The sequence below is a fragment of the Podarcis raffonei genome, chromosome 13, assembly GCF_027172205.1.
Source record: "Podarcis raffonei isolate rPodRaf1 chromosome 13, rPodRaf1.pri, whole genome shotgun sequence".
Classification (NCBI taxonomy): Eukaryota; Metazoa; Chordata; class Lepidosauria; order Squamata; family Lacertidae; genus Podarcis; species Podarcis raffonei.
The window spans coordinates 9,102,869-9,123,515 of NC_070614.1; the positions used below are offsets into that span (position 1 = coordinate 9,102,869).

Sequence of the window (20,647 nt, forward strand, 5' to 3'; positions counted from 1 at the left end):
CTGAAACCTTGCGGGTGCAGAACTACTTGCATTGTTTTTGGATCCCGGCAAATATCAATGAAATTCAACCTTTGGGATTTTCCTTTTTCCTCCTCCACTGTATTTACAAGAAAAATTTTGATCTTATGTTAGCAATGTCTCCAGACTGATCCGGACAAAAGACCATCCTGTGCTGAGCTGCTGCAGTGTGATCTGTTCAACAAAGATTCCTTCACTGAAAGGTGTGTGGCTTTTTCTTGTTCAGCGGAGCTGGGCCTTGAAAGGATACAGTACTGAGAATTTTTGGGAATTACAGTTGGTTAAGGGTTTCTTACAACTCTGTGAGTGCCCATAATTCCTTGAGGGGAAGAATGTGTTTCAGGTGGGCTTTAAAGGTACGTACTGGATCTCAGAGCCCATCTTGGGGAAATGAAAGCTTTCCAGGGGAGAGGTGCAAAGAAAAGGTTTAGTACTTTCTGGTTCTTTTTTGACTACTTCACTGCAAACCCCCACTCCCTGCTGTCGGAAGTGAAGTGAACACAAATTTTGAAGTACAGTGGTACCTCGGGTTACATACGCTTCAGGTTACATACGCTTCAGGTTACACACTCCGCCAATCCAGAAATAGTGCTTCAGGTTAAGAACTTTGCTTCAGGATGAGAACAGAAATTGTGCGGCGGCAGCAGGAGGCCCCATTAGCTAAAGTGGTGCTTCAGGTTAAGAACAGTTTCAGGTTAAGTACGGATCTCCGGAATGAATTAAGTACTTAACTTGAGGTACCACTGTACCACTGCCAAATGTCTGGTACCAACACCAGACTTAGGGCGGTTCCCCCTAAGGCAGGGGTCAGCAAACGTTTTCAGCATGGGGCCGGTCCCACTGTCCCTCAGACCTTGTGGGGGGCCAGACTATATATTTTTTGGGGGGGATGAATGAATTCCTATGCCCCACAAATAACCCAGAGATGCATTTTAAATAAAAGCACACATTCTACTCATGTAAAAACACCAGGCAAGCCCCACAAATAACCCAGATATGAATTTAAATAAAAGGACACATTCTACTCATGTAAAAACATGCTGATTCCTGGGCTATCCGCGGGCCAGGTTGAGAAGGTGATTGGGCTGGATCCGGCCCCCGGGCCTTAGTTTGCCTACCCATGTCCTGGGTAGGCAGTGGGTTTTTACATGAGTAGAATGTGTGATTTCCCACATTGTCATTATTTTTGTTTTTAAAAAGCTACCATGGAAGTTGCTGTAGTTGACATTTCTGAATCCCCGGCTCAAATTAACATCTTTTCACGTGAGCCGTATGAACTGAGGGGGGAAATGGAGAGAGGGGAGAAATGGGATATCATGTGTGAATTTTAAGTCTGCAGATTATATGCATGCTTCTAGTTCTGATCTCTTTTCCTGCTCCTCTTAAGATGCTGGAGTTATATTTCTCTTCTTCCTTTTTTATCTCCAAGGGTGGCTTTGGGTTTCGCTGTTCGTTTACCTTTCAAGTTTGTGGTGATGTTAAGGTTGGGGCAGAACAGAGTCCTTGTTGCAAGGGAGAGGATTCCAGTAAAATAATAATATAATAATTTCCCCAGCCACTCTGGGCGGCTCCCAACCGAATATTAAAAACACAATACCGCATTAAACATTAAAAACTTCCCTAAAGAGGGCTGCCTTCAGTGTGTTCAGAATTTTGTCTACAGAGCAATTAATTTTAAAAAAGGTTTCATTTTGTGCATGTGCTCTTCTTCTTCAAACACAACAAATAAAGGTTCACTCAGGAACTTAAAGCAAAGATCCAGAAAGAAAGAGACCACCCTTTGCCCAAGAAATCGAAAATAAGCAGGAAAGACAAAGACGATTCCGGTGATGAAAAGAAAACGCTTGTAATCCAGGTTTGTGGAACTTGGTTTATTCTTCCATATTCCTATCTGTAATGCTTTGTTCTGAGTCAGACCATGTCCCCTGGTCTTGTCTCTGCTGATGAAGTTCTCAGTTAAAAGTTGCTGAGAATGGAGGAGAACAAGAAGGAAGGAAGATAGTTCCTGATTAGGAAGAAGAATTGTTGGTGATGCCACTAGCAAATTCATGCCATGCAAGATAGATGCCAGCAGGCAGTAAAATCACACTGTTCAAAGTTGGAATTAACTCTTTGTTAGCAAAAACACTGTTATAAGAAAAAAAAACAACCCTGCTCTTTTCCCCTTATGGGGTATCCAAGAGCCCGTATACAGTCCTTAAGTGGGTTCCCTATTGGCAGGAGAAAATAACAGAGGCCAACCAGAGAATATTGAGAAGCAAAGCAGCTAGTAAGCCTGATCTTTATTGATCTGTTGCAACACGGTCCTCACTCACCACGCACAGGAAGGAGGAGGAACCCAGAACAATGGTGCGCAAGCCCTTATATAGTCTTTTGAAATTGCCCACCCCCCTAAAACATCATACATGCATCACAGAAGGAGGTGGATCTACCGCAGAAATCCTCTCTGCCAGGATACCTGATAATGGTCGCTGGTTGCATTACCTGGGGAGCCTGGCCATTCATTGGTGGTGGTTAATACCTTAGTTCAGGCATAGGCAAACACAGCCCTCCAGATGTTTTGGGACTACAACTCCCATCATCCCTAGCTAACAGGACCAGGGGTCAGGGATGATGGGAATTGTAGTCCCAAAACATCTGGAGGACCGAGCTTGCTTTAGTTCCTGAATGCAGGTCACAGGCTCACCCTATTCATACACAAATACGCCCTAAAGACAGGATTTGCAAGCAAAAGACAATCCGAAGGCTTTCACATTTCCTTTCTCTTTGCAGAGAAATATTTGAGGTCAATTTGGGAGAATCAAAATGGCTTCAGGATTGCTCTCCTGTACTATTTCAGACACGTGGTTTATATACTTCATCATTTTCATCATCGTTTTTAATTTGTATACTGTCTTTCTATCTTACAATACTCAAGGCGGTTTACAAGCTGAAGAAACAAAAAATGTACATCTTATAACAATCTAATGCAATACAGAAATGTGATAATAAAACAAAACTTTAAAATAAGCAACCTACATCAAAAAAATGTTGAAAATACTGTTGAATATCAGCATATAAAAATTAAACAGAAATCCACCCAACGGTTACAATAAATAATTTCTAATTACGTATGTGTTTGCCTTGTACATTTATGAACGTTTAATTTATGTTTGGGACCTTAGAATTCTTATAACAACACGATATCTGCAGACGTAGCTGTCAGGCCTGATCAGCTTATCCCCAGTCATTCTGAACCCATGAATTACCGTATTTTCCGCTCTATAAGACGCACCAGACCACAAGACGCACCTAGTTTTTGGAGGAAGAAAACAAGAAAAAAAATATTCTGAATCTCAGAAGCCAGAACAGCAAGAGGGATCGCTGCGCAGTGAAAGCAGCAATCCCTCTTGCTGTTCTGGCTTCTGGGATAGCTGCGCAGCCTGCATTCGCTCCATAAGACGCACACACATTTCCCCTTACTTTTTAGGAGGGAAAAAGTGAGTCTTATAGAGCAAAAAATACGGTAGTTACAGAGACTGAAATTCCCCTCCTCCCCGAAGTCACCCGTCCCCTCTTCTCCAGGGCTTTTCCCCAAACAACCTGCCACTCATTTTTTTAACACTACAATGTTTGGATTTGAAACAGGACTTGGGCATGGAATCCAAGCTGAAAGACTCCAAGCTGTTCAGAATGAAGTTGTCCAAGGTTGACACCGAGAAATCGGACAGATCTTCCAATGCGAGTTTCCTGTATGAGAGTGGAGCTGGGCAGGTCAAGGCGATTCCTTCGACAACTTTGAAAGATTCCAGTAGCAGCCTGGATTATGTGAAAAATCCCGGCACGGTGATCCCTCCCATAACACAGAATTATTCCACCATATCCTCCAGCATCGGTGGAAACCCTGGCTTGGGGTCAAAACTGGGAATGCATAATTTCAGGTAAAGTAAAATAACAAAGTACCTAAACCACTGAGCCTCTGGAGCTTGCCGATCAGAAGGTCGGCGGTTCGAATCCCTGCACGGGGTGAGCTCCTGTTGCTCGGTCCCTGCTCCTGCCCACCTAGCAGTTCGAAAGCACATCAGTGCAAGTAGATAAATAGGTACCGCTCCGGCGGAAAGGTAAACGGCATTTCCGTGCGCTGCTCTGGTTCACCAGAAGCGGCGTAGTCATGCTGGCCACGTGACCCGGATACTGTCTGTGGACAAACGCCGGCTCCCTTGGCCTATAGAGCGAGATGAGCGCCGCAACTCTAGTGTCGTCCACGACTGGCCTTAATGGTCAGGGGTAAAAAGGTAAAGGGACCCCTGACCGTAGGTCCAGTCGTGACCGACTCTGGGGTTGCGGCGCTCATCTCGCTTTATTGGCGTACAGCTTCCGGGTCGTGTGGCCAGCATGACTAAGCCGCTTCTGGCAAACCAGAGCAGCGCACGAAACGCCGTTTACCTTCCCACCGGAGTGGTACCTATTTATCTACTTGCACTTTGACGTGCTTTCGAACTGCTAGGTTGGCAGGAGCAGGGACCGAGCAACGGGAGCTCACCCCGTCACAGGGATTCGAACCGCTGACCTTCTGATCAGCAAGTCCTAGGCTCTGTGGTTTAACCCACAGCGCCACCCGTGTCCCTAATAATGGTCAGGGGTACCTTTACCTTTATTCAGCATTAGAACAAAGGAAAAACATGTCTGCTTCCCTTCGTGTCTAAGCAAACAGCATAAAACAAAAGCTATACACAACGGAAGTTCCCAGCAGGCTGTGCAGGACTGTAAACAGGCATGTGACACACAACAGTCATGCCTGTTCCTTTTAAGGTGGAACGGAACATCAATATCCTAACGAGTAGCTCGTTAGGGAGCTGTGATTGGCTGCACCAACCTACATGGTTGGTGCCGAAGATATTGTTGTGCAAAACAGTCCTTACTGCTTAGCATTTTCTACAATGCTCTGATAAAATAGTTAGCATGCTTTCAGTGTCTCTTAATATATTATCCTTGCATTGCAGAAAGGGAATGGGGGTCGAGTGCTTAAGTTTGCCGGTCCTAAAACTACTGGGTACATTTGTGATTGAGGCGAGATTTGAGTCAGGGATTGACACAGCTTCGTTGAAGTGAATGGATCAATCCCAGTGATTCATGGCTTTTGGTTGGATTTTCTGGGTTCCATGATTTCTGAGTCCTTGGTTTACCTTTTTATGACAAACATAGGTCCATTTTCCATAGGACATGTCCTGAATAGGTACTTAAAAGTATCCCATGTTCACTATCCTGGATTTTTTATGTGTGAGTTCTTCCCATTAACTGTGCTAGAGCGGGGAAGCCAGCTATAAGCATGTTGACACAACTTCCATTTGCTAATTAAGTGGCCTAATTAAGCCCAAGTAAGTCTTCTGAGCTTATAACTTCCTGCTTGTGTTCTTCCCAGAGGCAACCGGCTGGCCACTGGGGGAAACAGGATGGTATTCTTGAGATACAACTTTTGATTTGATTGGTAAATGCTGGATTCAGAGTGGAGCTCATTTTTTTATTTTTTTATTTTTTTTGGTGTTGCTCCTCTAAAGGCTTTTGCAGACAAACAGGTCTTCCTCGGTCCTAGCCAACCTGCTCCACTCTTTGATATGGAGGGCTGAGGAACCCACATGATTTTTAGGGAAGTGGCCCACAACAGTTTATGCCACGATAAATCTTCCAGTCTTTAAGGTGCCCTGCAACTCTTTGAACCAAGCCAGAGACCCTGTCTGCAGCCCCTATCTTCATACCTCTGCCCTGGGCTTGCTGCCTAGTACAGTGGTACCTCGGGTTACATACGCTTCAGGTTACATATATTTTATATTTTATACCCCGCCCATCTGGCTGAGTCTCCCCAGCCACTCTGGGTGGCTCCCAATCAAGTATTAAAAACAATACAGCGTTAAATATTAAAAACTTCCCTGAACAGGGCTGCCTTCAGATGTCTTTTAAAGATAAGATAGCTTCTTATTTCCTTCACATCTGAAGGGAGGGTGTTGCACAGGGTGGGTGCCACTACCGAGAAGGCCCTCTGTCTGGCGCCCTGTAGCCTTACTTTTCGCAATAAGGGAACCACCAGAAGGCCCTCGGCGCTGGATCTCAGTGTCTGGGCTGAACGATGGGGGTGGAGACGCTTCTTCAGGTATACTGGACCGAGGCCGTTTAGGGCTTTAAAGGTCAGCACCAACACTGACACTGGGAGCCACTGCAGATCTCTCAGAACCGGTGTTATGTGGTCCCGGCGGCCACTCCCAGTCACCAGTCTAGCTGCCGCATTCTGGATTAATTGCAGTTTCCGGGTCACCTTCAAATGTAGCCCCACATAGAGCACTTTGCAGTAGTCCAAGACTCTGCTAACCCAGAAATATTACCTTGGGTTAAGAATTTTGCTTAAGGATGAGAACAGAAATCATGCTCCGGCGGCATGGCAGCAGCGGGAGGCCCCATTAGCTAAAGTGGTGCTTCAGGTTAAGTACAGTTTCAGGTTAAGAACAGACCTCCAGAACGAATTAAGTACTTCACCCAAGGTACCACTGTATTTAATTTCTTCCATGGAGGTCAAGGTACTGAAGCAGACCTTCTTGCTTCAGCAACTTTTTCTGCACGATGCTTGCTTCCCAGCCATGCCCGGAAATAGTTCTGTCTGTTAGCCATGATGCAATGTTTGGAAATGGGTTTTTAAAATAATTTCACGCGATCTCTGGATTTTTTTGTGTTGCATTTCCAGGATTGATGAGAAGTCTAAAAGATACCTCAACCCTTTCCTAAAGCAAGGGAAAAAGTCACCAGTAGGACACTATAGCATCAACCTGACAGCATCGGTAAGCTCTTTAAAACAAAATCTCCAGTGAAAGCAGGCATGCTTCAGAGACACTGTCACGGGACGCCTTGTTCTTAATGCCAGTCCTAGGTTTGAATTCAATTCCTTTCTCTTTGAGAGTTGGTTGTGTTGCAATTCCTGGCTAACGTCCTAATGCAAGCAGCGTGTTCTGTTTGAAGTGCATGATATAAAAACAATATGGGTGGTTGGCTTTGCTGCCCAGCTCCCCAAGGGACTGATTCCCCTAAGTCCATGATCGGTCAGAGATGATGATGATGATGATAATAATAATAATAATAATAATAATAATAATAATAATAATAATAATAATTTATTATTTATACCCCGCCCATCTGGCTGGGCTTCCCCAGCCACTCTGGGCGGCTTTCAACAGAATATTAAAATACAGTAATGCATCAAACATTAAAAGCTTCCCTAAACAGGGCCGCCTTCAGATGTCGTCTAAAAGTCTGGTAGTTATTTTTCTCTTTGACATCTATTGGTAGGGCGTTCCACAGGGCAGGTGCCACTACCGAGAAGGCCCTCTGCCTGGTTCCCTGTAACTTGGCTTCTTGCAGTGAGGGAACCGCCAGAAGCTAGACCTCAGTGTCTGGGTAGAACGATGGGGGTAGAAACGCTCCTTCAGATGTGAATGGATGAAGGCAGGAGGCAGTGAAAGCAAGGCAGATCTTTATTTTTCTGTTGCAACAGAGTTCCCTCCCCTCCTGGCAAGGAGGCAAGAGAGACCCAGAATCCAGAAGAAAACCTCTCTTTTAAGGGTTTTCATTTTGGCGTAGAGAAGGAGGACATCCCGTCTACAAAAATCCAGAAATTACATCACACATAAGGTGGGGTTACTGTGGCTCAGACAGGCCAAGGTGTGATTTTCCTGAGGATTTAGCAAGTTTTACATAGTTCCGGACACAGTTTACACAAAACATTACCATTTGATAAAACCATGGGTAGGCAAACTAAGGCCTGGGGGCCTGATCCAGCCCAGTCGCCTTCTAAATCTGGCCCATGGACGGTCCGGGAATTAGCGTGTGTTTACATGAGTGGAATGTGTCCTTTTATTTAAAATGCATCTCTGAGTTATTTGTGGGGCATAGGAATTTGTTCATTTCCCCCCTTCCAAAATATATAGTCCAGCCCCCCACACGGTCTGAGGGACAGTGGACTGGCCCTCTGTTGAAAAAGTTTGCTGACCCCTGGATAAGACCATTGAGATGCCCCTCAGACATCCCTCAATGTGGAGCATCTGGGCAAACAATGACAATTAATACAAAGGAGGTTCCTAGATATAGGAGAGGAATCCCTTCAGGAACTTCCCCTGGTTGTTCTCTGCCTAAGTGGTCTCAAACAAGAGGGATGAAGGAGGCAGAGGAAATACTGATAGTCTTTAGGAAAGCCAAGATGGCTTTGGTTTGCTCCCCTGTACTATCTTAGACATATGGTTTATATATTTACCGTACTTTTCCGTGTATAAGACGATGGCTTTTTCTTTTAAAGTGATGTTAAAAAATTGGGGCAGGGATGTCTTATACACGGTCAGTGCATATTGGTGACATTGGGGATTGGTTGCTTCCGCTAGCCGGAGATTGTCAGAGGCTATTGTGCATGTTATTGGTGGCTGCGGCAAGGCAAGGACTGGTGTTGATTTGCTGTCGCTGCGGCAATTGGGCAGGCGATTGGCGGCTTCTGCCGGTGAGGGGACAGACAATAGGCGGCTTAATTTCTGGCAACTCCCCCCCCCAAAAAAGCTCAAAAACTCTGCGCAATCTCCCCCCGTTTCCTTAAGTTGGAGTCCCCAAAAAGTCTTATACACGGTAGGGTGTTATACACAGAAAAATATGGTATGTGTGTGTGCAATTATCAGCATTTATTCTGGATTCAGGTAGGTTGGTCTGACGCAATCGAAATATATAAAATAAATGGACAATTATTTTTTTTAAAAAATCATATTTCGACAGCATTTATTCTATATTTGAGACCTTAGAATTCCTATAACAGGCAGAACTATGGCTCAATGTCAGAGTGCATGTAGAAGGGTCCCAGCATTTTCAGGCAGGACTGGGAGAGAACCCCACCTGAAACGGTACTGGATATCTCCACTGGCTCCTTCCTCCACGGCTTCCTCCTTCTCAGCCTCGGGAGACATCGCACCAACTGGGCTGATTTGCTTTCAAAATCTAGACTGCTTTTGAACATAGCTGTCAACCGTCCCTTAATTGGTGGGAAAGTCCCTTATCCCAGCGCTGTGTCCTGCTGCTGTCCCTTATTGATGATGTCCCTTAAATTTCCCGGGTTTCAAAGGAAGCAGCTCCTCTCCCTCCCTCCCTGCCAGCCAGGAAAGAGGGAGGCTCCAACTGTGTTGCTTGGCTGCGTTGCTCACCCAATAAGGAGTCTAACAACGACTGGGGGGTGGAGCTTGCATGCCTTGTGCCGATCAAATTGACCGCGTTGCCTGGGGACTCGCCTTTGCTCAGCGCTTCCCAGCAGAGAGGTGACGGTGGTTTTCCTTGCTGCATCCCCTTTGCCGGGTTGCTGCGCTGTGGGAACCACCGCTTGAGGCTTCGTTTGGCTGCTGGCTGGGCTTTCTGCCTTTGGCTCGGAGGGGCTCAGAAGTTGAACATACCTGTGCTCTGAAAAATCCCTTATTTTGGCTGCTGATCCCTTATTTTCAAGGCTGCTGGTCCCTTATTTTCAAATCTGTAAGTTGACAGCTATGCTTTCAAATAGTATCTCTCTTGGTCCAGATCTCGTTTCCTGTCTGGAGCTTAGCATATCTGGATGAAACTCTGCTTTTAACCATTCCTGCCTTGGCCAGTCAGATGAGGGAGCCCAGAGATAGTGGATGTTGGTACTTTGTATAATCTCTGTACATTATGGAAAGTAGCCTTTAAAAAAGTACTAAATGCAGACCACAGATTAGGGTTGTTGTTTTTTTTAAAAGCAACGTTTTCTTCATGTTTTCGCCAATTAACGGCTTGGTAACAGGTCTCGAATGAAAACAACGTGCTTCAGACAAACAAGAAAAGATGGGAGTTTTCCAAAACAGATGTACGTTTGCCAGAGCTTAACTACGGCTATCTCCCTGAACTCAAAGGTGTGGACGGTAAGAGTTCATGATAGATATCCAACCAATTACGGGATCTAGCAGCTAAATAATAATGATACAGTGGTGCCTTGGTTCTCAAACTTAATCCGTTGCAGAAGTCTGTTCCAAAACCAAAGCATTCCAAAACCAAGATGCGCTTTCCCATAGAAAGTAATGCAAAATGGATTAATCCGTTCCAGACTTTTAAAAACAACCCCTAAAACAGCAATTTAATATCAATTTTACTATCTAACAAGACCATTGATTCATAAATGAAAGCAATAATCAACGTACTGTACTATAAAATAAATAAAACGGTATTGTAGATGATAAAAACTAAAATTAATTTTTTTCTTACCTGCACTGATCATTGTCTGGATGGGGGGCTTTTATCCATTTCTGCCGTCGCAATCAATCAGTAACTGAACTGGGATCCACACAGTCACAAAAACAAATTAGCTGAAAAAGCCTCAAAACAAAAACCGCAAAATAAATAGCAAAAACAAAAGCGCCAAATATCAGCTCCAAATATCGCGTCAGAACACTGCAACCAGAAACAGAAGGTTTGAATTACAATTGGGGAGGGACACAAATTAGCAGCGCAACAGGAAATACAGGGGGACTCAAAATGGAGCACGTTCGGCTTCTGAAAAATAGTTCGAAAACCGGAAGACCTACTTCCGGTTTTGCAGCATTCGGGTTCCAAGTTGCTTGTGAACTAAGCTGTTTCGAAAACCAAGGTACCGCTGTAATTTTTTTGAAAGAAATGGGAAAAACATGAACCACGATTGAACTTTATGAAATTAGACTGTCCATAGGAAAGTAAAAGTATGTATTTAAGTGTATGAAGTTTTGCCTTGCCCTTAGCCAGACACACAAAAGTTGTGAACAAGCAGTTGAGAGAAACGTGTTGTTAGATTCAGCTTTGATGTTTTACATTCCTGGGATAGTTCTTGGAATTAAATTGTGCTTCTAACTTGCACAGATGAGTTCATTCCAAAAATGCGCTAATTGATGCATGTGTACAAAAGCTCAGCGCATAATGATCCACCCTTCGGCTTGTACAGGAGTTGTGAGGAATCGCGGTGCTTACCTGGCAAGAGTGATCTTTAGTCCAGGTTTCCCTATCCCTGCTTTTTGCGGTCAAACTTCTACAAAAAAAAGGGCGTGGAAATGGGGGCGGAGTGGGGGGAACCAGCTAAGCAGATGTGAACCACGTTCAGATAAACGAACATAAATATCAAAGTAGCTTTTAATGTTTGTGTAAGCCAAATCAAAAGAAAAGCCACAGGAAGGAGAAACTACTTTCGCAAGAAAATAATGACAATAAGATGATGTGAAAACAAATTGTCTTGCCTTCGTCCGTAGCTCGGAATTCCAGATTTCTGAAGAAAGAAAACAAAATTGTTTCTGAGTCTCGCATGCCATCTCTCGCCACAATAGATCTTCAGAACCCGAGCCTTGCCCTGCACCAGGTACTAAATCTCTCAGAGTTTGGGAAGGAGAGGGTAAGTCTCCAGCTATTGAGCTAGTAAGTCATCTCTGTAAGATGCCTATCTCCGCAGTCCGTGGGGCTCGTAGGATTCAGGGTGTGCCTTAGAGAAGTGCCCAAGCCACAGAGGTCCAGGCTGAACCCAGTTGGCCCTTGTGCCATGTGACTCCTGTTGGCTTCTGAGAAACCCCTGCTTGGAGACTCTTGGGAATAGAGATGGCAATCTGTAGTGTTTTGATAGGGCATCCTGATCAAATTTGCAGATGACACCAAACTGGGAGGGGTGGCTAACACCCCAGAGGACAGGATCACACTTCAAAACGACCTTGACAGATTAGAGAACTGGGCCAAAACAAACAAGATGAATTTTAACAGGGAGAAATGTAAAGTATTGCACTTGGGCAAAAAAAATGAGAGGCACAAATACAAGATGGGTGACACCTGGCTTGAGAGCAGTACATGTGAAAAGGATCTAGGAGTCTTGGTTGACCACAAACTTGACATGAGCCAACAGTGTGACGCGGCAGCTAAGAAAGCCAATGCAATTCTGGGCTGCATCAATAGGAGTATAGCATCTAGATCAAGGGAAGTAATAGTGCCACTGTATTCTGCTCTGGTCAGACCTCACCTGGAGTACTGTGTCCAGTTCTGGGCGCCACAGTACAAGAAGGACACTGACAAACTGGAACGTGTCCAGAGGAGGGCAACCAAAATGGTCAAAGGCCTGGAAACGATGCCTTATGAGGAACGGCTAAGGGAGCTGGGCATGTTTAGCCTGGAGAAGAGGAGGTTAAGGGGTGATATGATGGCCATGTTCAAATATATAAAAGGATGTCACATAGAGGAGGGAGAAAGGTTGTTTTCTGCTGCTCCAGAGAAGCGGACACGGAGCAATGGATCCAAGCTACAAGAAAGAAGATTCCACCTAAACATTAGGAAGAACTTCCTGACAGTAAGAGCTGTTCGACAGTGGAATTTGCTGCCAAGGAGTGTGGTGGAGTCTCCTGCTTTGGAGGTCTTTAAGCAGAGGCTTGACAACCATATGTCAGGAGTGCTCTGATGGTGTTTCCTGCTTGGCAGGGGGTTGGACTCGATGGCCCTTGTGGTCTCTTCCAACTCTATGATTCTATGATATGCCAACGTTCATTCTCCTTGCCCTGCCTTTTAGAAAGCAACAGAGCCTATAATTATAATAAGAATTTATTATTTATACCCCGCCCATCTGGCTGACTTTCTCCAGCCATTCTGGGCGGCTCCCAATCGAGTGTTAAAAACACCATTAAATATTAAAAGCTTCCCTAAACAGGGCTGCCTTCAGATGTCTTTTAAAGATAAGATAGCTGCTTATTTCCTTCACATCTGAAGGGAGGGTGTTCCACAGGTGGGCGCCACTACCGAGAAGGCCCTCTGTCTGGTTCCCTGCAACCTGTGGAACACCCTCCCATCAGATGTCAAGGAGATAGACAACTATCTGACATTTAGAAGACATCTGAAGGCAGCCCTGTTTAGGGAAGCTTTTAATGTTTGAGGTTTTATTGTATTTTTAATCTTTTGTTGGGAGCCACCCAGAGTGGCTGGGGAAACCCAGCTAGATGGGTGGGGTATAAATAATAAATTATTATTATTATTATTTTTAAGGGGGTTATGTAAAAGAAATTTAAATTCACAGGGAGTAGGTCTTTTTGTTTTTAGAAGGAGATTTTTATTTTAAAATTTCCATAATACAGTAGAATAGCTGCTACCAGAAATACATGTCAAATAAGTAGAAAATTGAGGCCTCTCTAAAAAGTAATTATTAGCTCTTGCCACCCACAGAGGATAGTAGCTGATTCCCCTCCCAGCCTCTTACCCTGGGAGACCAACATTTCCCTGTCAATCATTCATCTAGAGCAGGGGTCAGCAAACTTTTTCAGCAGGGGGCCAGTCCACTGTCCCTCAGACCTTGTTGGGGGCCGGACTATATTTTTTTTGGGGGGGGAATGAATGAATTCCTATGTCCCGCAAACAACCCAGAGATGCATTTCAAATAAAAGCACACATTCTACTCATGTAAAAATACCAGACAGGCCCCACAAACAACCCAGAGATGCATTTTAAATAAAAGCACACATTCTACTCATGTAAAAACACCAGGCAGGCCCCACAAACAACCCAGAGATGCATTTTAAATAAAAGGACACATTCTGCTCATGTAAAAACACGCTGATTCCCGGACCGTCCGTGGGCCGGATTGAGAAGGTGATTGGGCCGGATCCGGCCCCCGGGCCTTAGTTTGCCTACTCATGATCTAGAGAATAGGTCCATCAATGGCTGTTAGCCGTCTTGTATGGCACTTCCATATTGAGAGATAATATTTTAAGAGGGCCTCCAAGTGGTTTATGAAAATACCTCAGTTGCCACAGACAGATGTGGTTTGATGGAAACCAAATTAAAATTTACTCAATTTGCAGGTATCTGGAATATCTCTGCAAGACGCTTCAGACTCCACTTTTCCCAGAGTAGAGCATTAACGTCAAGTGAGACGGAAGGGTCTCGATCCTGCAAGTGTCTGCAGTGCTTCTACACCCCTGTTGCCTTTTGGGAAGTGCAGAATCCCTTTGAGGAGCTTATACATGGGAACAGGGGTGGGGCGTGTGTTTTCACCACATTCTAGGTAATGGCAGCAAAAGGAAACAAACATTCCCAGTTTCTTTACAGTTGCCAAGGTGCTATAAGACTATAATGTATATAAAATGTCATCTGGATTGAATTATTTCAGTGCGTCTGGGAGAAACGATACCAGTCATGGCAGTGTCAGGCTTTTATGAGTTTTGAGTACTGCCCGGCGTCTTATTCCAGAAGAGGTCTGGGAGTAACGTAGCTATTTTTTCAGAATCCTAGTACAAATGTGAAGCGCTTCAGTACTTGAACGACTCCCTGGCACTCGTTACACTTTCTCCAGGAAAGAATCTTTTGTCACATGCAAATATTGTCAAGTGAGACGTGGAAATGTGTGTTTGTAAACTGCTAGGCATGATGTGCTGGTTTCCTGCCTCAAACTCCCTCACGGGGAGTCTGCTTTTGTGTTTTGCAAACGTGCGTTTCTTGCTTGGTGGAGCTTTCCATTCTAGAATCCCACTGCGTATCCAGCAAACTCCCTTTCTGTATAATGCGCAGATCAAAGCCCTAAGAACTCAGTAATATTAAAAACGGCCTTTGAAAATTCCTCTTTCATCTTAGGAGAAATGAATATTTCATACCTGCAGTATAGATATATTCATCCGTGAGGCCAGTGGTACAGGAGTAGCTTTGTCAGAAACAGCTTGCATGATGCTGCAACGTTAGATCATATAGTTTTTGCAATCTCTAAAGGAAAGAAAGGATTTTAACTATTGTCAATGCTGACTTGTGCATGTGGTGGCTACAAAACAGATTACTTCTAAGTAGTTCTCCTCGGGTTCCCACTAACCATAATAAGATGTGTATACTGATTGCTGCTCAGATTGTAAAAGTACCTGAAATCTTCTGTAGCAGTTATGTACGTCAGGAGGTCCTACACACTAGTAAGAGTCTGGCAGAGACACATGCCTGACTGGCATGTTCTCTCCCTCCTGGTTGGTCGTTCGGGAGATTCAAAACCTTTCTCCAGCTCGAACATCACAGCGACTGATACCTCAGAGCATAGCTGCCAACGTTTCCCCTTTTTTAAGGGAAATTCCTTTATTCCGAATAGGATTCCTCGCAAGAAAAGGGAAGTTGACAGCTATGCCTCAGAGGCACCAGCACACTTCAGGATCAGCAGAGTATAGGCAGTCAGCGTTCAGATTCAGTAGCGCAGCATTTTGGCTAAACTACGTTTATTTACGTATACGTTTATTTCCCTATGTTTAGGGAAGCTTTTAATGTTTAATGTATTACAGTATTTTAATATTTTTTTGGAAGCCGCCCAGAGTGGGTGGGGAAGCCCAGCCAGATGGGCGGTGTATAAATAATAAATTATTATGATTATTATACACACTTGGAACATCGTAACTCCGCTCCTTCCTCTTTAGCATCAGACAGCAAAGCGAAAGGACAGATGTCCTACATCACGGAAACACAGTCATAAAATTATCCTGTCTCCATCACTTCCCACAATGTGGAATGAAAACGTACACGGTCATGTGATAAAAATAATCCCATGACTGCAACACGCGGAATGAATCCTAACACTGTATACGTACATCTATGTTTCCTGGTAAGATTGCATAGATTCAATTCAACAAAAACATCATATCACTTCTTGTGGACCGCTTAGACGTTTCAATCAAGCGGTATATACATTTTGTTCAATAAATAAATACATATGGAGTCGCCCTTGTTCCTCATTTTCCCCTTCACTCATCCTAGGCTTGTAACTCAAGCATGATGACTGTTTTATCCTGGTCCTGATTTTTTCTCATGGATATTTTTGTGTAAATTGAAATAAATGCCATTCGTGTGCACATAATCCAGCCATATAGAGGGAATTGTGCACATTTCCTGGTCAGTATGCACAATCTTCCAGCAGCCCTTTTCTTAATAGCGGCATTTCCAGAATTGTGAAAGAGGGAGGGAAGGTTTAGAAGCTGTGCTGAAAAGATTGCTGGACTTCGGGGGGGGGGTGTTAATATTTAGCTGGAGCCCCACCCCTTCTTGTTACTCAGTTGGAGAGTACGATTGTAAGAGTGTAAGATTAGACAAGGGGCCAGATCACACACCAAATTACACTTCAGGCTGCAGATTACACACTTCTGAACAAGAGATGTAGGGAGGAAATGCATATTGTTATTATTATTACGGTAATTTTTATTGAATTTCTATACCACGCTTCATCTGAGGATCATAGGGCGGTTTACAATATAAAAACACAAAAATAGATAACAGTACCAATTAAAAAAAAATACCCCCCTCCATAATTTAAAAGGCCATAGATTGGCTAAGGCCTGGGAGAAGAGGAAAGTTTTTGCCTAGCACCTAAAGATATGTGACGAAGACACCAGCTCAGCGACCCTGGGGAAGAGTACTCCACAAGCGGGGAGCCACTGCAGAAAAGGCCCTGTTCTCGTGTTGCCACCCTCCGGACCTCTCGTGGAGGAGGCACACAAAGAAGGGCCTCTGAGGATGATCTCAGGGTCCGGGTAGTTTTATATGGGGAGAGGCAATCCTTGAGGTATGGCAGGTTTGAGCCTTTTAAGGCTTTATAGGTCATGCTTCTTGGAGAATCTGCATACTGACTGGAGAATGTGTTTATAACCCAGTGAATGCACAAAATGCATTTGAGATATTCACTTTCCCCAAAGCCTCTTAGAGATTATGTATGATGGCTGAAGAACGTATAAAAATGCAGTTGATTATATGCACATTTCCCAAGGCCTGTTGGAGATTATGTATTATCGACCAGGAAATGTGCAGAGCTCCCACTTTATGGCTGGATTATGTGCACATTCTCCATGAGTTCTGCTGAATGTACACCTGCCCTGCCCCCCCATCCCAGATAATGTGAATTGACAATAGGCCTTTCTAAAGAGCTTATCTGAGAAACCTCATCCAAGAAGTTGGAAAACTCTTGTCTGTAAATAATCTGTATCTGCAAGTGCTTTTCTTTGTAGCTCAACCTTCTTAGCACGTTTGCAAGCTCTGGGCACTGATGACGTTTTAAGTGTATAAATATGTGATGTTATAAAGCACTGTATACATTGGTGGGACAATAATAACAATATATGTAGCATTTTATATCTACAACACAGAATTAAACTGGTTTGATGGTGATTCCTTCTCACCACCAGACAAATTGGGAACTGGAATTCTTTAGAGTGAATTCTCAATGCTGTCCACAAGCTGCAGTTCCCAGTTCTTTGGGGTAAGCTGTGATGGTTAAACTGGTATAAAACCAATACATTTTTACAGTACAGAAATGTCATTTGTGTTTCCTGTTGGAGTGATCTTGTCTCCACTTTTAAGAAAAACACAAAAACATGTGGATCATATTGCTATGCAGTCAAGTCTTTGGGCAATGCAGCTAACAAGGCTAGCTTTAAATGAGCAAACTGTGTTTTATTTTCTAAAGCTTCTTAGGATCTTAAGCATGGAAGCTGCTTGCTCGACTAATTTCAAGGCGGCAAATTTGGAAAAACAAAATTGTACCTCATTTGTTCTCAGTACAGTGGTGCCTCGCAAGACGAAAATTGTACCTCATTTGTTCTCAGTACAGTGGTACCTCGCAAGACGAAATTAATTCGTCCCGCAAGTTTTTTCTTCTTGCGAGTTTTTCGTCTTGCGAAGCACGGTTTCCCATAGGAATGCATTGAAAATCAATTAATGCGTTCCTATGGAGACCGCTTGCCAGGCTGGCGGTGCGGAGAAGGGCTTTTCTCCCCACCGCAAGCCTTCAGGACAGGTACGGGAACAGAGGGGAAGGCGCGCAGCGCTTCTCCTCTGTTCCCGGGGCTTGCTGTGGGAGGAGGGTTTTTCCTCCCCACCACCAACATTCAGAACAGCATTTTGAATGTTGGCGGTGGGAAGGAAAACCCTCCTCCCACCGCAAGTCTTCAGGACAGCCATCCGAAGGCTGGCGCGGGGAGGAGGTCTCTCCGCCCCACCGCCAGCCTTCGGAGCAGCCTTCTGAAGGCTGGCGGCGGGAGGAGGTCTCTCCGCCCCACCGCCAGCCTTTGGAGGAGGTCCGAGGACAGTGGGGAAGACGCGCTGCGCTTCCCCGCTGTCCCGGAGATTTCCCTAGGGGCTTTCGTCTTGCGAAGGAAGCCCATAGGGAAATTCGTTTTGCGAAGCGCCTCCAAAACGGAAAACCCTTTCGTCTAGCGGGTTTTCTGTCTTGCGAGGCGTTCGTCTTGCGGGGCACCACTGTATTACATTGTTAACGGTATGTTCCCAACTGTTTTATTGAAAAGATAGGATGGAAATGACATTTTTAAATAATAAACAAGGACTATCATGGTGCGGCCAAGTCATAAACCCAGCTTTCTTAACATAATTGCTTCAGATACCGCCCAGCCTCCTGACTGGCCGCTCTTGGTAGAATTGAAACAAATATGTCTTGGGTTAGCTGACCGGAAAGCTCACATCACCACCCAATATGTCCCTTGTTCTACATTTCTGCTACTTTATTTTGTCTTCTTAGAGTAATAGTCTCCATTGACAAACTCACTTTTTATTGCAAATTTTAAACGATCGACGAATCTGCGGTAGCATTTGGTTTTATAAAGTAACTTTGATCTGTGTGTCAGTGTCTATAGGCTTTTCCCACCAGGAACTATTGTTTTGCTATAACGTGCATTCCTTCAGACGTGACAGGGAAATTTGAATAATGCATGTCAAGGTTTGTTTATTAGGCATATTGCAAGATGGTACCCAGAGTGCCAGTGTGGTTGATATTTATGCTGGTTGAGTGGAATTGCTTTACCAAAAGAAAGGGTTGCATGAGTTGCAAGTCACCACACGTGACCTGTTCAAATTGTAACCAACTCTTTAATCAACAACTTGCACTCGTAAGCAGTGCTTCTTTTCTGGAAAAAAAAATGTTTAGGGGTACTCTCATTTTCCTACTCGCATTGAAATACTGCCCCTCAGTGAGGCCAATCTTAGATTCACAAAATGTTTAGGGGTGTGCGTACCCATGCGTTCCGCCAGAAAAAAGACCTACACTGGCTCCCAGTACATTTCCAAGCACAATTCAAAGTGTTGGTGCTGACCTTTAAAGCCCTAAACGGCCTTGGTCCAGTATACCTGAAGGAGCGTCTCCACCTCCATCGTTCTGCCCTGAGGTCCAGTGCCAAGGGCCTTCTGGCGGTTCCCTCACTGCAAGAAGTGAGGTTACAGGGAACCAGGCAGAGGGCCTTCTTGGTAGTGGCACCCGCCCTGTGGAACACCCTCCCATCAGATGTCAAAGAGAAAAACAACTACAGTGGTACCTCGCAAGACGAATGCCTCGCAAGACAAAAAACTCGCTAGACGAAAGGGTTTTTTGTTTTTTGAGCTGCTTCGCAAGACGAAGTTCCCTATGGGCTTGCTTCGCAAGATGGAAACGTCTTGCAAGTTTGTTTCCTTTTTCTTAACACCGTTAATACAGTTGCGACTTGACTTCGAGGAGCAACTCATAGAACGCGGTGTGGTAGCCTTTTTTGAGGTTTTTAAAGACTTTGGTGATTTTTGAAGCTTTTCCAAAACTTTTCCGACACCGTGCTTCGCAAGACGAAAAAAATCGCAAGACGACAAAACTCGCGGAACGAATTTATTTCGTCTTGCGAGGCACCACTGTATCAGACTTTTAGAAGACATCTGAAGGCAGCCCTGTTTAGGGAAGCTTTTAATGTTTAATAGGTTATTGTATTTTAGTGTTTTGTTGGAAGCCGCCCAGAGTGGCTGGGGAAACCCAGCCAGATGGGCGGGGTATAAATAATAAATTATTACTATTATTATCACTGCTCACAAGTATCAGCAGCCTGTTTTTTGGAAGAAAGTGGACTTTGGGCATGTCACTCTCTTTCAACCTAGCCTGCTTTGTCAAAGGTGTATCAATGTGAAGGTAAGACGAACCCTGCTCAATGGGTTTAAGCTAAACGTGAACATGGAACAGCAGCCTAAACCAGCGATTGTGCATCAAGGCCCGGCCTCTCCACTCACCCTTTCAAGCAACTAGGATAGGAAAATAACAATTATGCTGGATATCCCATTATGTGGGAGTCTAGAGAATGGGTTGAAGTAAGAGCAAGAACCCGAGTTCATTACGAAGGTTCAGGATCATATTTTAGGAGCCGAAGTAGAAGGGGGCAGCATTGCCCCTGAATCACTAAGTATCCCAAGTTAGCAGTGGGCAAGAACAGGTAGGAAAAATTCGTGGAGTCTGTATGGAAACTACACCAATGGAAACTGGAATGATAAAAAATGGGAGCTAAATAATGTTTGTGATGGATAAAGAGCTGCTGTAGTAGGACTAGGAAGACTGATACCACAAAAACCCTGTTCATATTCCACCTCTGACATGAACTCGCTAGATCGTTTCACTCAGCTTCCATCCGCAATATGGGGCAATAATACTGAACTACATGGCAGGGTTGTAAGCATTGTAACCAGATTATTTGGACATGGGTGGCGCTGTGGGTTAAACCACAGAGCCTAGGACTTGCTGATCAGAAGATCGGCAGTTTGAATCCCCACGACGGGGTGAATTCCCGTTGCTCGGTCCCTGCTCCTGCCAACCTAGCAGTTCGAAAGCACATCA

The 20,647-nt window shown here is 44.5% G+C and overlaps 1 protein-coding gene across 4 annotated transcripts in view; it reads left to right on the forward strand.

The window, feature by feature from the left end:
• CDKL2 (cyclin dependent kinase like 2) overlaps positions 1-15,956 on the forward strand; it is a 29,382-nt gene extending 13,426 nt beyond the window's left edge. For 2 of the 4 annotated variants that reach the window (XM_053363045.1, XM_053363046.1), the window contains exons 8-14: positions 133-221; positions 1,750-1,873; positions 3,646-3,938; positions 6,731-6,824; positions 9,821-9,938; positions 11,289-11,428; positions 13,863-15,956. In XM_053363045.1, the coding sequence (XP_053219020.1) occupies positions 133-221; positions 1,750-1,873; positions 3,646-3,938; positions 6,731-6,824; positions 9,821-9,938; positions 11,289-11,428; positions 13,863-13,922 (918 nt within the window). In that variant the 3' untranslated portion in view covers positions 13,923-15,956. The remainder of the gene's footprint in view (positions 1-132; positions 222-1,749; positions 1,874-3,645; positions 3,939-6,730; positions 6,825-9,820; positions 9,939-11,288; positions 11,429-13,862) is intronic. The other 2 variants (XM_053363048.1, XM_053363047.1) reach the window with 2 other exon arrangements.
• Positions 15,957-20,647: the final 4,691 nt, after the last annotated feature.